The sequence below is a fragment of the Neophocaena asiaeorientalis genome, unplaced genomic scaffold (assembly GCF_003031525.2).
Source record: "Neophocaena asiaeorientalis asiaeorientalis breed wild unplaced genomic scaffold, Neophocaena_asiaeorientalis_V1.1 scaffold547, whole genome shotgun sequence".
Lineage (NCBI taxonomy): Eukaryota > Metazoa > Chordata > Mammalia > Artiodactyla > Phocoenidae > Neophocaena > Neophocaena asiaeorientalis.
In genome coordinates this window covers 73557-88095 of record NW_020185330.1, presented here as the reverse complement: position 1 = coordinate 88095, position 14539 = coordinate 73557, and the positions used below count along the sequence as shown (strand labels likewise).

The 14539-nt window shown below is 45.0% G+C and overlaps 1 protein-coding gene across 2 annotated transcripts in view; it reads left to right on the top strand.

Annotated features, from left to right (window-relative positions):
* Positions 1–1863: 1863 nt before the first annotated feature.
* PYGL (glycogen phosphorylase L) overlaps positions 1864–14539 on the top strand; it is a 58608-nt gene continuing 45932 nt past the window's right edge. Inside the window, exons 1-4 of one of the 2 annotated variants that reach the window (XM_024734736.1) lie at positions 1864–2182; positions 7507–7608; positions 10477–10555; positions 13721–13824. In XM_024734736.1, the coding sequence (XP_024590504.1) occupies positions 1940–2182; positions 7507–7608; positions 10477–10555; positions 13721–13824 (528 nt within the window). In that variant the 5' untranslated portion in view covers positions 1864–1939. Of the gene's footprint in view, positions 2183–7506; positions 7609–10476; positions 10556–13720; positions 13825–14539 lie in introns of those variants that run through there. The other variant, XM_024734735.1, reaches the window with a different exon arrangement.

The window sequence follows — 14539 nt, the reverse complement described above, 5'->3', positions numbered from 1 at the left end:
GCTCCACTCTCACTTTTAATTCAGGGTATTTCTGGCCTCATCCAGATGGCCAGACCCTCATCCTTGTGTCTCCTAAATGCTTTCCTATGCAGGTCATCAGTACTACGGGCACTGCATATTGTAACTCAGTCCTGGCTCTGCCCCAAAGGCCTAGAGTCTAAAGCCCTGACATTGGGAGGACAAGGGGTCTGGATATTTTGCTAGACCTATGAGATCTGAAGTTTTATTTTGATGGTGAGAGCTGCATTTAGCCTGAGTCAAATAATCCTCCCCCCGACACCACATCAACTCAAAATAATCAGCTTTGGTTTATTATTAACAGTAGAGTCCATTAATAAGTTGCACTAAGATTTTTGGGGGGGAAATTCAATTCTGGCAATGGACTGTTTCTAAAATAATAGATTAATACCACATCTTACTGAAAAAGAAAAAGCCTCTGACATCCTTTGCCAATGTTTAAACACACACACGCGCGCGCGCACGCACACACACAAATAAATACCACCAACGCTGGAGGTGAATGGTGCAAAGATCAGCCTATACTGCAGAGTAACACAGACTGCTTTGTTTCCTGTAAACGAGGCAACCAGCCCAGTGAGTTATCCCTTCATTTTACAGGACACACCTTTCTTTTTTCTCCTCCCTCCACCCTGCCTTCGGTTAAACAAGAGGCCAAAGGTAAAAGCCCCTGCCACCTAATCAGCCTGCAGGTCCAACTCAGAACTTCTGATTCTCACTACAGATGAGCAGTAGGAGGCTTTGACAGGGCAAGCATGAGTCTAAGAGTCAAGAAGCCCGAATTCCTGACTCCTCAAAAACTAAATGAAAGCAAAGGGGGTGCCCTGGGTTTCTTTTCTGATCCTAGATGGGGGGATGTCAAGGACTGACAGGGACATGGGACAACCGAAGTAAAAGAGCGCTGATCCCTTCCAAAGCTTGTGGTAGAACCCATTCCAGGTGAGAAATAATAGCAATAATAATAGCAAATAAACCTCCGTAAAACAAAAGTTTGCCAGCAACCTGCTGTTACCTGAAAACTGGGTTCGCCTCTTGGTGGGTGTCGAGCCAAAAGACACAACCAAGCCAAAGATTGGGAGAAGGAAGAATTGATTACTTGCAGCAAGTAAGGAGAACACCCGGAATCCTTCCCAAAGCAGAGTCTCCCTGAACAGCAAAACTGGGGATGTTTTAAGCTAAGGGTACATGCATATTCATGAAAGGGCTGGAGCAGAGGAGAACTCAGCAAAGAATTGGGGCAAAGGTAGACAGAAGCCAAGCTTTCGTTGACTTAAGTCATGAGGGTCAACATCATCATTCCATCATTATCACTGAGACCTCTTCAAGGACAAGCATTGTGGCCAGGCTTAGATCACAACATGGCTTAGGCCAAAAATGCCTTCTCTTACGTCAAGAAAGCCATGCAGGTGGTTCTCCCATCTCCAGGGACCTTCTCCCCCTGCCCCCCATCTGCTTACAACGCTTTCACACCAGACATCCTCTTTCTACCCAAGACTCTAGAGTGGGGAGGCAGGATAAATTCCCTCCTCTACTCACCCCCCAGCCCCATTCCCCAGATCCGGAAGGAGGCGTCAGAGTGTCCACGTGAGTCACCAAAGGTCCCACCTTCAACTGCCAAGAGTATTCAGCCCAGGTCCCTGGCCGCCAGCCCCCCACCTCCACCCCCTGGCATATCGGGTGCGCAGAGGTCGCGACAGGTGCTCTCCCACCGCCCTACGCGCCCTGCCCAGCCCAGAGTCCAAGGGAGCGGCCAGGGTTTCCCTCCGCCTCTCAGGAGGGCGGGCTGCAACCCCGGGCGGCGCCGCACCGAGGGGCGGGCCTCAAACTTTTCGCCGACTCAAAAGCGGCGAGAGGCGCAGGGCGACTCCGCCCCTGTCCTGCCGCCGGGCGTCTGGAGCCGAACCTACTGCTCGCCGCCGCCATGGCCAAGCCCCTGACCGACCAGGAGAAGCGGCGGCAGATCAGCATCCGCGGCATTGTGGGCGTGGAGAACGTGGCCGAGCTGAAGAAGGGCTTCAACCGGCATCTGCACTTCACGCTGGTCAAGGACCGCAATGTGGCCACCCCCCGCGACTACTTCTTCGCGCTGGCGCACACGGTGCGCGACCACCTGGTGGGGCGCTGGATCCGCACGCAGCAGCACTACTACGAGCGCGACCCCAAGGTGAGGCTGCACCGGGGTGGAGAGAGACCCCCGGTGAGGAAGGACCTCCCCGCGAGATGGGGAGAGACCCCCCCCAAGTGAGGATAGACCCACGTGAGGAGATACCCCCTAAGATGGGGAGCGACACCCCGCCCCTCCCCGCCCCCCCCCTCCCGGAGCTGGGGAGAGATCACCGGGTGAGATGGCCCCGCACACGGCGTCGCCTAACCCTCACTTTGCGTACTGGGCGGCGTGGAGCCCTGTGGTTGGGGCCTGCTGTCCGGGCGGGCAGAGATGGGGGGCGTCACTGGGAAGCCTGCTGAGGAGAAGGAGCCCACAGTGATGGGCTCTGCCTTCCAGGCGCTCACACCTGCCTTGAAGAACTTCACTTAGCTTAAGGTTGGCCGACGTTAAGTCGCGGCGGGGGGGGTGGAGGCCCAGGAGGGACCTCTCCTCACCCCGTTCTTGCCCCACGCGAAGTCCGGCGTAGAGCGTCTGGGCGGCGGGTGGGCAGCCCAAGGGACAGATGCGGCCCTCCGCCAACACCCCGTTCACATCTCGTGGGCCTCACTGCGCTTCCTGCCCCTGGGGACCGCCTGGAGCCGACGCCCAGGCCTCCCTCGCCTGTCCACTTGCTTCACTTGCTTCACAAAGTTTTTTGGAGCATTCCTCTCAGCGTTTACTCTGAGATATCGGGCGGCTCCTCTCTGTATGCCAGACACAGTTCTCGGCCCCAGGCAGTCGACCCAGAACAAAACGGATGAGAACCCTGCCTCGGGGAAGTTGAATGTTTAGGGAGGGAGACAAATGCAAAGGTCGTCAAAAGGTAATAAGAATTAAGGGGAGGTAGGTGGGGAAGGGTGGGAAGAAGGTGCTTCGGAGCCCATAGAACTTTTGGAGGACTAGATGGGGGTTTCGCGGGAGACCCGGGCTTGTCGTAGGTACTGCCCGAGTGTGGTGAAGAGGGAGGGGTAGAGGTCCCACCCCATGGTCAGAGCTCTGAGCGCCCCCCGCCCCTCGCCCCTCGCCTAACACGCAGTTCCTAGGAGTGGGGTGTGGAGCTTCTGGACTTCCTTGATTCCTGCGGACTGGAGACCGAGGGCCAGGCCACCCGGGAACTGCTGAGGACTGCTGTTCACAGACCACCCCTACCCAGTGCGCGGGGGCTAGAGTGGACGCTGCTGGGCGCACGGAGGAACACTATTTCCACCTGGCCAACCTGGGAAGGCGGGGTGGGGAGGACTGAGTAGGACTTGGCAGCCAGAGGGATTGTGTTGTGTAGAGTGCGGGTGAGAGAGCAGCTCTGGCAGCAGCAGTGAGGATGGTTGTGCGTCTTGAGAGAGGAAGCTGGAAACGCCGGTTGGAGGCATATTGGAAAGGGTGAATGATGGGAATATCCTGGAGGTAGTGGGAAATACACATAAACATTTATTAGGATTTTTAAAAATATGTAAAGCATGAAAAAGAATAGCCCATATTCCGAGTGCTCAAAGAACCCCTAAGCAAAACAGTCCTCAGAGTGAGAAATTGCAGCTGTAACAGAGCTTTCAAATGGAAAGTAACTTCCCTGCCCCTGAGGCTTAGGCCTCTACCCAAAGGTAGCAACTGCTAAACTATATCGTCAGAAAACACTTTATGTATACATATATTTACCGTAATTTTTATTTGCATAGAGGGGACTGCACCTTACATTAAAAATTATTATTTAAGTTTTTAAGCTGGAGAGTGAGATGATGAGCCATATTTTAGAGCCTGCCCCCCTCCCCTCCCCACACACTTCCAAAGCATTTAGTGACATAGAACACAGTCGCCTTGTACGTTTCTCCTCCAGTGACTTATCTGGTACTTTATGGTTTTCTTGTTCTCTTGTTAGTTTCTGCACTGGGCAAGCACTTCTTACTTACACAGGTATAAGCCAGGTATTCTGATAGTGATACAAGTGAACAAGATCCAGTCCACACATGTTCATAAAGTGTCTGCTCTGTGACAGTCATTCACATAACACAAGGTCCCTGCCCTCAGCATAGAGTGGAGCCAGTAGGTGTGTCCAGTCTTCTCTCCCACCTCCCCTGCTTTCCAGTAACTGCAGATGAATCCCAAATCTGGATCTCTAGTCTCAATTCCTTTTCTGGCTCCATTCCTACATTTGTAAGTGCTCGGTAAACATACGTAGATCTCCCCTTATTCCCTTAAACTCAGCATGTTAAAAACTCAAATCATCACCCCTCCTAATCCTGCCGTCTCTTCTGTGTTTCTAATGTTAATAGCATTGTCATCCTGACAGTCACCCAGACACAAAACTTTAGTTTCGCCTTTGATTTCCTCCTGTATTCCCCGTTCAACAAGTTGCCAAATTCTGTTGATTTCTGCAGTTTGCCTTGAAAATACCCACTCTCCTCCATTCTCACTTCTCTCTGCCTGAGGCCCTGGCCTCTGGTCTTCGATGAAGTAGATTTCTAAGTGTTTACCTTGCTTCCCAGAAATGGTTGAACTGGCTGCATGCAACTGAATATGGCTAGCAGACTTATTTTATTTGGTCGGTTAGACATCTTTAAGCAGTTTTACTTTCCGTACCTTCGGGCAGGACACTCCAGTTCTTGGCCCAGTACTCCTCATTGTTTTTTGTGACTGCCTTTACACACTTATTTTCTGTCTGGCTCCTGAAGGCATTTGAGTTTGCAATCCCATCTCATTCTATGCGTTAGAGTCTGATTAAACCTCTTAAAGACATCCATCTTGCCCTCTGCTCAGATCTTTATCACTGGCAGTGTTGCCTTCCACAGTCCTTAAGCACTGGAGGCCCTCCTCAGCCCAGGTGAGCCTGTCCCTCCCGTTACCTTGCTCTCCCACCAGGCCAATTTGCCGTCCCCATCCATGACCTGTTCTCCCCACTTCCGGGCCTCTGCCCACACTGCACCCTTCACCTGGAATGCCCTTCCCACCACGTGGGACTCTGCTCAACTCTTGCTTGCCCTGCAAGTCTCAGTTGTGTTGCCACCTATTCCATACACCTAGTAATTAACACTAGGAACAAATTTAAAGTATTTTTAAAATATTGCTTATTGTTATGTCTTCTTTATTTTATCTATACAAGCCTTTTGAAAATATCTAGTTTTTGTAAAATATACATAAGATATTAGTAATAGAAGTGCATGCATGTAATCTATAAGCTATATTGGAGATGCTCAAATATTTTACTACCAGAAGTATGTTTTAAATGTTTAGGGACCACTAACTAAGACAATGAGGGAGATCAATTTTTTAAGGTCTTTTATACCACCAAATATAAGGTGCTATCCCCCCTCCAAAATTTTATTTGTGGGAAAATAGGAAATCACCTTAAATTCATGTCCTTGGAAAATCTGTCATGTAACAAGATGCTCTCTATCAACTACTTTATTTTAAGCAGCAACATTTTTTTAGGAAGACCTTGAAATGTCTTAAGAACTCTTAAGTCCATGCTAATTTAGAATCCTTAAAAGGGAGACAAAGAAACTTAACACAAATGTCGTCATTATTCCTGGGGCTATGACCTCACAATTGCAAGTGTTGGATATATATACTGCATTTATAACCAGGCTTTTTATAGATCATTAAAAAGTAAAAAGCAATAGGTAGTGGTTATATTATAGAGATCATGAAAATGCACACAGGGAAGAACGAAAAAAACTGCCCTGATGTTATGTAAATGGATATTTGTGGCTTGAGATGCTCTTTTTTGTGATGCATTGGTACATTGGCGCCAGCCGTTGGTGGGGGGGGGGGTGAGTGACGCCTTGCACCTCTTTGGCCTGAGTCTGCCCCAGGAAAGATACCTTTTCCCAGCTCACAGAAAGGTATCTAATAAACTAATGAGGGCCCTAATGACAGCATTATAGATATTCAAACAACTTGGATAAAAATAATGATGATGTGCTCTGGAAAATATTGTTTGATAACATGTTGACTATCCATGGGAAGACAGAATTCAATTGTTTCATAAAATGAAAGTAGGGAAAAGTAAGATTTCTGAATTGACATTTTCATATAATATTTTAAGTATGTATGTGTAACTAATGATTTAAATATCATAATAGGCATTTCTTCTTTATTTATTTTTTTTTTTGCGGTACGTGGGCCTCTCACTGTTGTGGCCTCTCCCGTTGCGGAGCACAGACTCCGGACGCGAAGGCTCAGCGGCCATGGCTCACGGGCCCAGCCGCTCCGTGGCATGTGGGATCTTCGCAGACCGGGGCACAAACCTGCGTCCCCTGCATCGGCAGGCAGACTCTCAACCACTGTGCCACCAGGGAAGCCCCTTTTTTAATTTTTATAATAGGCATTTCTTATATTGAACTATATTCTTTTTTTTTTTTTTTAGTACTTCCTGGTTGACCAAATCCTTTTCTTTGGGGTTCTTCCTATTGAGAAATGGGGAAGTCCCTAAAATTTGAGGTGACTTTATATTGATACTGATGCATTTACAGATTTTTATTGTTTTGTTTTGTGTTTGGTGAAAAAGCAAAGAGGAACTGATACAGAGAGTAAGATATTTTATAAGAGGATGATGAAGTTACTGACCCTTTTTGTTTTTTTGACTAGTAAACTGTGCTTGTATTTTAAAGGGTTTTAGGAAAGTCTGAGCTTTGCACCTTTTGCTTTCAACTCTGATTACTATTGATATTTACTTGGCTTTTACTATGTCAAAGGCAAACAGTTTCTAACCTGATAGAGAAATGTCCTATTTCACCAAGAACAGACACCAATAAACCTGAGGCAGTCTTTTGTTATACAGAAGACTGTATACAGTTCATAGACTTTCTAGGATAATTTTAATTCTAAAATATTTAATTATAATATTACTTGCAGTAACAGTTAAGGAGGAATACTTTGTAGCCATTGGGTGTATCTTGAAGGAGTTAATCTCTGTGTTTCTTGGATGACTTGAGATGCTCACAGCCAACCCCACCTGACCCTCATCCTGTAAACATTTTACAGATGAATGATGAGCTATGTCAGTCTGACTTCCATTTACCCCAAACATATGTTTTTTCATGAGGCTCATGAACAGGAAGAAAAAACCCACAAAACAGTGAATCTAATGAGTTGGATTACTCCCTGGGGGTAAAAGATATATATTTTTTAAGTATTACCACCAAAACCAGGATATGAAATGGTTTTTCCAAAGCCAGTTAATTATCAGAAGTGCTTTTCTTTAGCCCTTCATGCATCTATAGGAGTCTCATTTGAACCTGAGTTAAAGTAGTTCTGCTTGTTTGTTTCTTATTGGTGACCTTGTGTTTTTACGTTGACAAGTAAGGTTGGCCTCATAGCCGTTAACATGACCTCTCTCTTCTTTGTTTCAGAGGGTTTATTACCTCTCTTTGGAATTTTACATGGGCCGAACATTACAGAACACCATGATCAACCTTGGCCTGCAGAATGCCTGTGACGAGGCCATTTACCAGGTACATTGTCTCCGTATTTCTCTCGTTCTCTCCCTTTAAATTTCAAGTTCAACTCAGGAACGTTGGGGATATAGCCGCCCCACCCCCCCAAAAAAAATGGTGAAAAATTGCTTCTGTAGACATGGCTATTACAAACTATTAGAAATCTATAGTACTCCTGATCTCTGGGTTAAGAGGAACAAAGCTAGAGAACTAGTTTTGCCTCATGAGAATTTTGTTCTGCAGTCAGCTTTTGACAGCATTATGCAACAAATTACATTTTAGAAATTAGCATCTGAACAAGCCTTTAAGAAGTACTTGAGTCCCTGCTATCGGAACCACAAGCTTTACTTTGGGTTCCTATATACTTTTTTTAAAGGGATCGAAGTTTGACTGTTATTTGTATATCAAGGCAATACGTGAAAGTAATAAACTTTTAAAATTCTGTTGTCATACTTTCTCTGTTGCTTAATGAGATGTAAAATACACTTCCTCTTTAAATGAGGAGCCTGAGGTCTTGAACCTAATGTGCTAATTTGTTTGAATGAACATATTTAACTGTTTCTCCTTTGACCTTCAAGCATCTTCATACCAAAAATAGTCCTTAACCTTTCTGATGTGGTTAATAGGAGGAACGAGTATTTGCAAAGATGCACTCTAAGTAAGAGACTGTTCAAGTCGCTTTTGGCCTGGCATAGGGCTTGTGTCCTCTAATGTGGCCAGCTGCTTGTCACTAGGGCTGGTTTCCTTTGTGTGGGTTTAGTAGAGCATTTCGTGTGAAAGAACCACTGCAGCTCCTCTCTGCTTCCCTTTTCTTTGCTTCCCCTGATATCAGCTGAAAAAAATATACCTCCTTTGCACCATAATCTAACCAGGTGGGATGAAGCGACCCATGTCTCCTTGCTCAAGGTTTATAGCCTACTCTAGACTCGCATGTTTAGAATGTTAAAAGTCCTGAGCACTAGCATTAGCAGTTGATGTCACAAGGACCCCAGGACTCTAGTCACCAGGGAGCAAGTTTGAAAGCCCTTTGAACAATGAACAGAAGCAAATCCATTTTTGAACTCTTAGAAGATTTAGTTATCAGGACTTGTGTCAGAAAGCAACTTTTGAATAAGGGTAGGGATCCAAGCAGGTAACCCCATGGCAACTGGGGCATCCACTTCAAGCATAGTTACATCTTGTGCGTATGTTTTCAAATGTGTAAATTATGTTTCCATGTAAAATTTCATGGATTGCATCACTTTCGGATTGAGAATGCAGTCACTTCCCAATGGACCATTATTAGCCAGGCATGGGCTAGATTATTATCTAGTCAGCAGAGGACAGGTCGTTTAGTTTATCTGGCCATCAGTTTCCTCATTGTAAGATGAACAGTCCAAAGTGACCTCTACAGCTGCAGAATTTTTGATATGAGTCCACACTGCTGCTAGTGACCTCTGGCTGTGCGGGTCCCAACACTTTGTGGCAGGGAGCTGACTGGCAACCAATTCCATCCATCCCCAAGGTCACAGATGCTCCTTGGCCTCCCACAGTCTCTCTCTCTTTTTTTTTAATTGACTATAGTTAATTTACAATGTTGTGTTAGTTTCAAGTGTACAGCAAAGTGGCTCAGCTATATATTCTTTTTTAGCTTCTTCTCCATTATAGGTTATTACAAGATGTTGAGTATAGTTCCCTACGCTATGCAGTAGGTCCTTTATTTTGTTTTTTTTAATAAATTTATTTATTTATTTTTGGCTGCATTGGGTCTTCATTGCTGCACACGGGATTTCTCTAGCTGCGGCAAGCGGGGGCTACTCTTCGTTGCAGTACGCAGGCTTCTCATTGCGGTGGCTTCTCTTGTTGCAGAGCACGGTCTCTAGGCGCACAGGCTTCAGTAGTTGTGGCACGCGGGCTCAGCGGGCTCAGTAGTTGTGGCTTGCGGGCTTAGTTGCTGTGTGGCATGTGGGATCTTCCCAGACCAGGGATCAAACCCATGTCCCCTGCATTGGCAGGCAGATTCTTAACCACTGCACCACCAGGGAAGCCCAGTAGGTCCTTGTTGTTTACCTATTTTATATACAGTACTGTGTATATGTTAATCCCACCTCCTAATTTATCTCCCCCTCCCATTATCCCCCCCACAGTCTGTTATCTACCCCAGAGAGAAGTAGAGGATTTTAGGCCCATCCAGCAGGAACACGGGGCTGAGGTTTCCCTGACTGCTGTCTGGCCCCTGGTGTCATGGGCAGTGACTCACTAACTGGTTTTGGGTTAACAACCTTTGACCTTACTGAGTAAATATGTTGTGGTCATGAAAAGATGAACTGTAGTCCATCCCAGAAAATCTGACCTCATACCTTTTGGTAATTTTCAAATTTTAGTCCAGTTAGTATCAACTTGGTACTGGTCTATTTCTGAGGTTTTATCCTGGCAACAAAAAATAATTTTAAGAAATAGTGATAGCCAACATTTATCAAGAAATACCTACCCAGGCATCATTCTGAATGCTTTGTTTGTATAATCTCATTTAATTCACAGCCCTAAATGAAGTAGATACTGTTATCCTCATTTTTAAACGAGAAGTGAAAGGCAGAGTGAGATTTACTACCTTGCTCAGGTTCATATAGCTAAGAAGTAACAGAGTCGGTAATGGACATTTAGAGCCCATATTCTTCTCCAAGCTGCTGCTGTGCCATCTCGGACAGTTTGCATCTTCAGTCACCAGCATCCGCAGCGGGTATCTGATGGCAGTTCAAGCAGTGAGGGACCTGGCAGGATTGAGTTCACAGATGAACCTGAAGACCCAACCCAGAGCTTTAGGAAATGACTGTTCTCTCTGAAGTGGCCTGTTTGTATATCTGAAGTTTGTATCCACGTCCTATGTTGTTTTTCTTTCATCACCAGCTTGGACTGGATATGGAGGAGTTAGAAGAAATTGAAGAAGATGCTGGGCTTGGCAATGGTGGTCTTGGGAGGCTTGCTGGTAAGTGTGCTATTGTCTGGCCCTTGACGCCGTCTCAGATGCCATGCACAGCCATGCTTAAAGAACCAGAAGACTGTCTAGAAGTGCACAGCGTGAGCCGGTTGTAGCTGTGTTTGTTTCTGAGTCTGCACGGTGGTTTGACCAGTTCTAGACAAACAGTAGAGAAACGATCTTTAACAAAAGAGACATTGCTTAAGAAGTTTGGAGACATTGCTTCAAACCCCAAAGCTAACCAGATCCTTCCTGTTCACTTAAGGGTTTCCAAAGTGGCCCCTTCACTTCACTGTTGTTTGTTCACAGCTGCTCAATTCACATACTCGTGTGGTAGCACCTAAGTTGTTTACCCATTGTGTTATCGTCCTGTGCACTTAACAGTTTGCTTTTTGATTAACTAGTAGGCAGTGATACACTTGTTATACTATTGGTATGATTGAATTAATGAATATTTTTGTTTTGTATGGATGAAGTTTGAGTCCTTTGCTTTATCCAGGAAATGATTTTTCCACAAATACAGAGGAAAACATTAAAAATATAATACCAATGCCGTTAAATTAAAAATATGCATCCTTACCACCAAGCAATTCTACTTCCTGATATCTACCCTAAAGAAATACTCCAACATGTACACAAGGAGGCATGTGAAAATAATTGCTACAGTATTGTTTGTAAAAGCAAAATTTTAGAAATAACCTAATGTCCATTGATAGAATAGGTAAATAAGTAGAGGAACACCATGTTACAGAATAATATGTGTCAACCTAAAAGTGAACTATTTGTACTTCCCTGCATAGACCTCCAAGAGGTGGGGGGCTGGGGGCAGAGGAAACAAGTTGCATTAAAAGCCACACAGTGTGATACCATTTATGTTTTTAAAAAATTAATATTTTATGTGAGAATGTATATATGTAAATCCATAGAAAAAGTCTGGAATTTGAAATACTGAACTGCTCCTTGTGACTTTCTGTAGAGAGGAGCACAGAATTGGGGGTGGCAGTCAAAAGGGATGCTAGCCCTGTCGGTAACATTTTATAGTGTTTATTTATTTTTACTTGTTGACAGTTTGCTTTATTTATTTATTTATGGCTGTGTTGGGTCTTCGTTTCTGTGCGAGGGCTTTCTCTAGTTGTGGCAAGTGGGGGCCACTCTTCATCGCGGTGCGCAGGCCTCTCACTATCGCGGCCTCTCTTGTGGAGCACAGGCTCCAGACGCGCAGGCTCAGTAATTGTGGCTTACGGGCCCAGTTGCTCCGCGGCATGTGGGATCTTCCCAGACCAGGGCTCGAACTCGTGTCCCCTGCATTGGCAGGCAGATTCTCAACCACTGCGCCACCAGGGAAGCCCTGTCTGTAACATTTTAATTGTTTTTACAAAGAGGATGTTACTATATTATTTACTTGTGAAATTTAAATTTAATAATAGAATGTACGACCACACATGTATGTATCAGATCGTACTCTATGAAAAATAAATATCTGCGTCTTCTCTTTTAGAAATGATTCCACAATCTCTTAATTTTACACACAGTTTCAAATGACTAGAACTCCATTTGCATGTGTTTCATATTGTTTATTCCTTACTACATTAGTGGCCATGTGTTTTAACGTTGCAGTTAGTCATAGAAGACGCTGCCTTTGGCATACTTGGCCACCTTGAGAAGTTAATCATCGGGTTATTAGTAGGCTTTCCATGGAGCTATAGGAAGACCAGCAGAGCCAACGGCATGCTCATCTAAGACTGACAAGGTAGCCTGCCTTCCTTTTATGTAAAGTCCCAGGCCTATTTTTTGGCAGCGTTAACCCCACTCTGGGCCTGACAGGGAAGGGGTGAATGAGGCTGAGTAATTCTCATTAGATGACCTCATCTCTTACCAGACTGAAAAAACTGGGACCCCCATTCTGGTGAGGCTCTAAGGATAATTTGATCAGGACCCAGGAAAAGACAAATCACCACAGCTCCGAGAGAGCAGGAACTGGGACAGAGCCAGGCCACATGAGCACAGGGACTGGAAGACCATTGTGATGTTACAGTAACTTGAAGGTCTTGGCCATTGGCCTTTGTGGATCTGTTTTAGGACTCCACCGTGAACCTAGCTCAGTCTCTTCCTGTTTGATCTGCAATTTTCAATGTTCTTTTCAGTTTTAGATCCTACTATATTTTCTCATTCTCTGTATATTTCTCAGTTCAGATTCCTGAGAGGGGCAACATGCTTAGCGTAACCCCTAAAATTGCTCCTGACCACAAGATAGATCCTACCCAGCCTGTTGATTGGCTGCTCTAGATCAGGTGCTCTGTCATTAAAGCCGTTGGCTACGAGAAACAGAAAACCTAGCAAAAGCTAGTTCCGCCAACAAGGACATGTATTATCACAGAACGAGAACTTCAGAGGTTGGCCATTTTCAGATTAATTGATTCAGCAGCACAATTCTGTTAGGACTCTGGGTCTCTGTGGTTCTTTTGACTTTACCTTCATGGAAGAAAGACGGCAGCAGTAAGGAAAATCTTTCACTGTACCCAGCAGACTTTCTAGCACCTCTCATTGGATTGAATGTCATTGAATGCTCATGCCAAAACCCAAACTGGTGAAGGACATAAAATTACTATGATTAGCTTAGAAGTTTAGTCAAGATTCAGTTGGTCCAGCCTCCCTGAAGCATAAGGCCACCTGATAATGTGAACCACACTGGAATTCCATTAGCCAGAAAGAGAGTCTGCCCCAGATGTCCAGCTAGTCAGTCAATTTACATGTAAATTATACACGTCTTTTCAAGCAGGGGGGCATGGAGACAGCTTCCCCTAGAAAGGGCAGTGTGAGGAACAGACACAATAAAGGAATTTCTAACATAGACATAATAAAGGACCTTTCTAACGTGGACATCTGGCATTTCTCAGATGAAATGCCAACACAGTGGTTATTTCTGGATGGTGAGGTAATAAATGTTTGTTTTCTTCTTTATACATGTTTGTATTTTCTACCTTTTCTATAGTTTATTCTATAATTAGAATGTTATTTTAAAAACAATACCCGCTGTGCTGCAGTCTCTGCTTTAAGATACAAATATGGTTTCTCATAGAGAAATGTTTTGTGGCTGCCGTGTTTTTTAGAGAAAGACAAAATTTTGAGTAACCTTGATGACGCTGCCTGTGGCCTGTGCTCTGTTTAATTTAGCCTGCTTCTTGGATTCCATGGCAACTCTGGGGCTTGCAGCCTATGGCTATGGCATCCGATATGAATATGGAATCTTCAATCAGAAGATTCGAGATGGATGGCAGGTACGTGAGACATATTTTTTAATTTTGTCATTAAAGTCCTTTGTCTTCATGGTGTTCTGGATGGTTTATAATTTATGGACATTTTACGTAGAGCTTTACTGCTTTCTGTGGCATTTGGTTGACATCAGTGAATACTGTCAGTCTTCCCGCTTTGAGGCGTAAGCTCCCTAAGAGCAGAGAGCCTGCCGGTATCGCCAATATCATTCACCACCAGATCCGTAGCATCTTGTACGGTGCCAGACTCACAGGGGTGCTCTGAAGATAGTTATCACTGGTTGCCTGCATGTGGACTACCTATAACGTGCAGTGTCCTATCTCTGCAGCATATAAAATGGAGGAGCACGTCTTTTAGCTCATGATCTTCCCCAATAACTTTTTTTCTTTTTTAAAAAAATTTATTTATTTATTTATTTATGGCTATGTTGGGTCTTTTTTATCATTATTATTTATTTATTAATTTATTTATTTTTGGCTGCATTGGGTTTTCTTTGCTGCGCGCGGACTTTCTCTAGTTGCAGCAAGCCGGGGGCCGCTCTTCGTTGGGGTGCATGGGCTTCTCACTGCAGTGGCTTTTCTTGTTGCGGAGCACGGGCTCTAGGCGCGCAGAGGCTTCAGTAGTTGTGGCTCCGGGGGTCTAGAGCGCAGGCTTAGTAGTTGTAGCACACAGGCTTAGTTGCTCTGTGGTATGTGGGATCTTCCCCGACAAGGGCTCGAA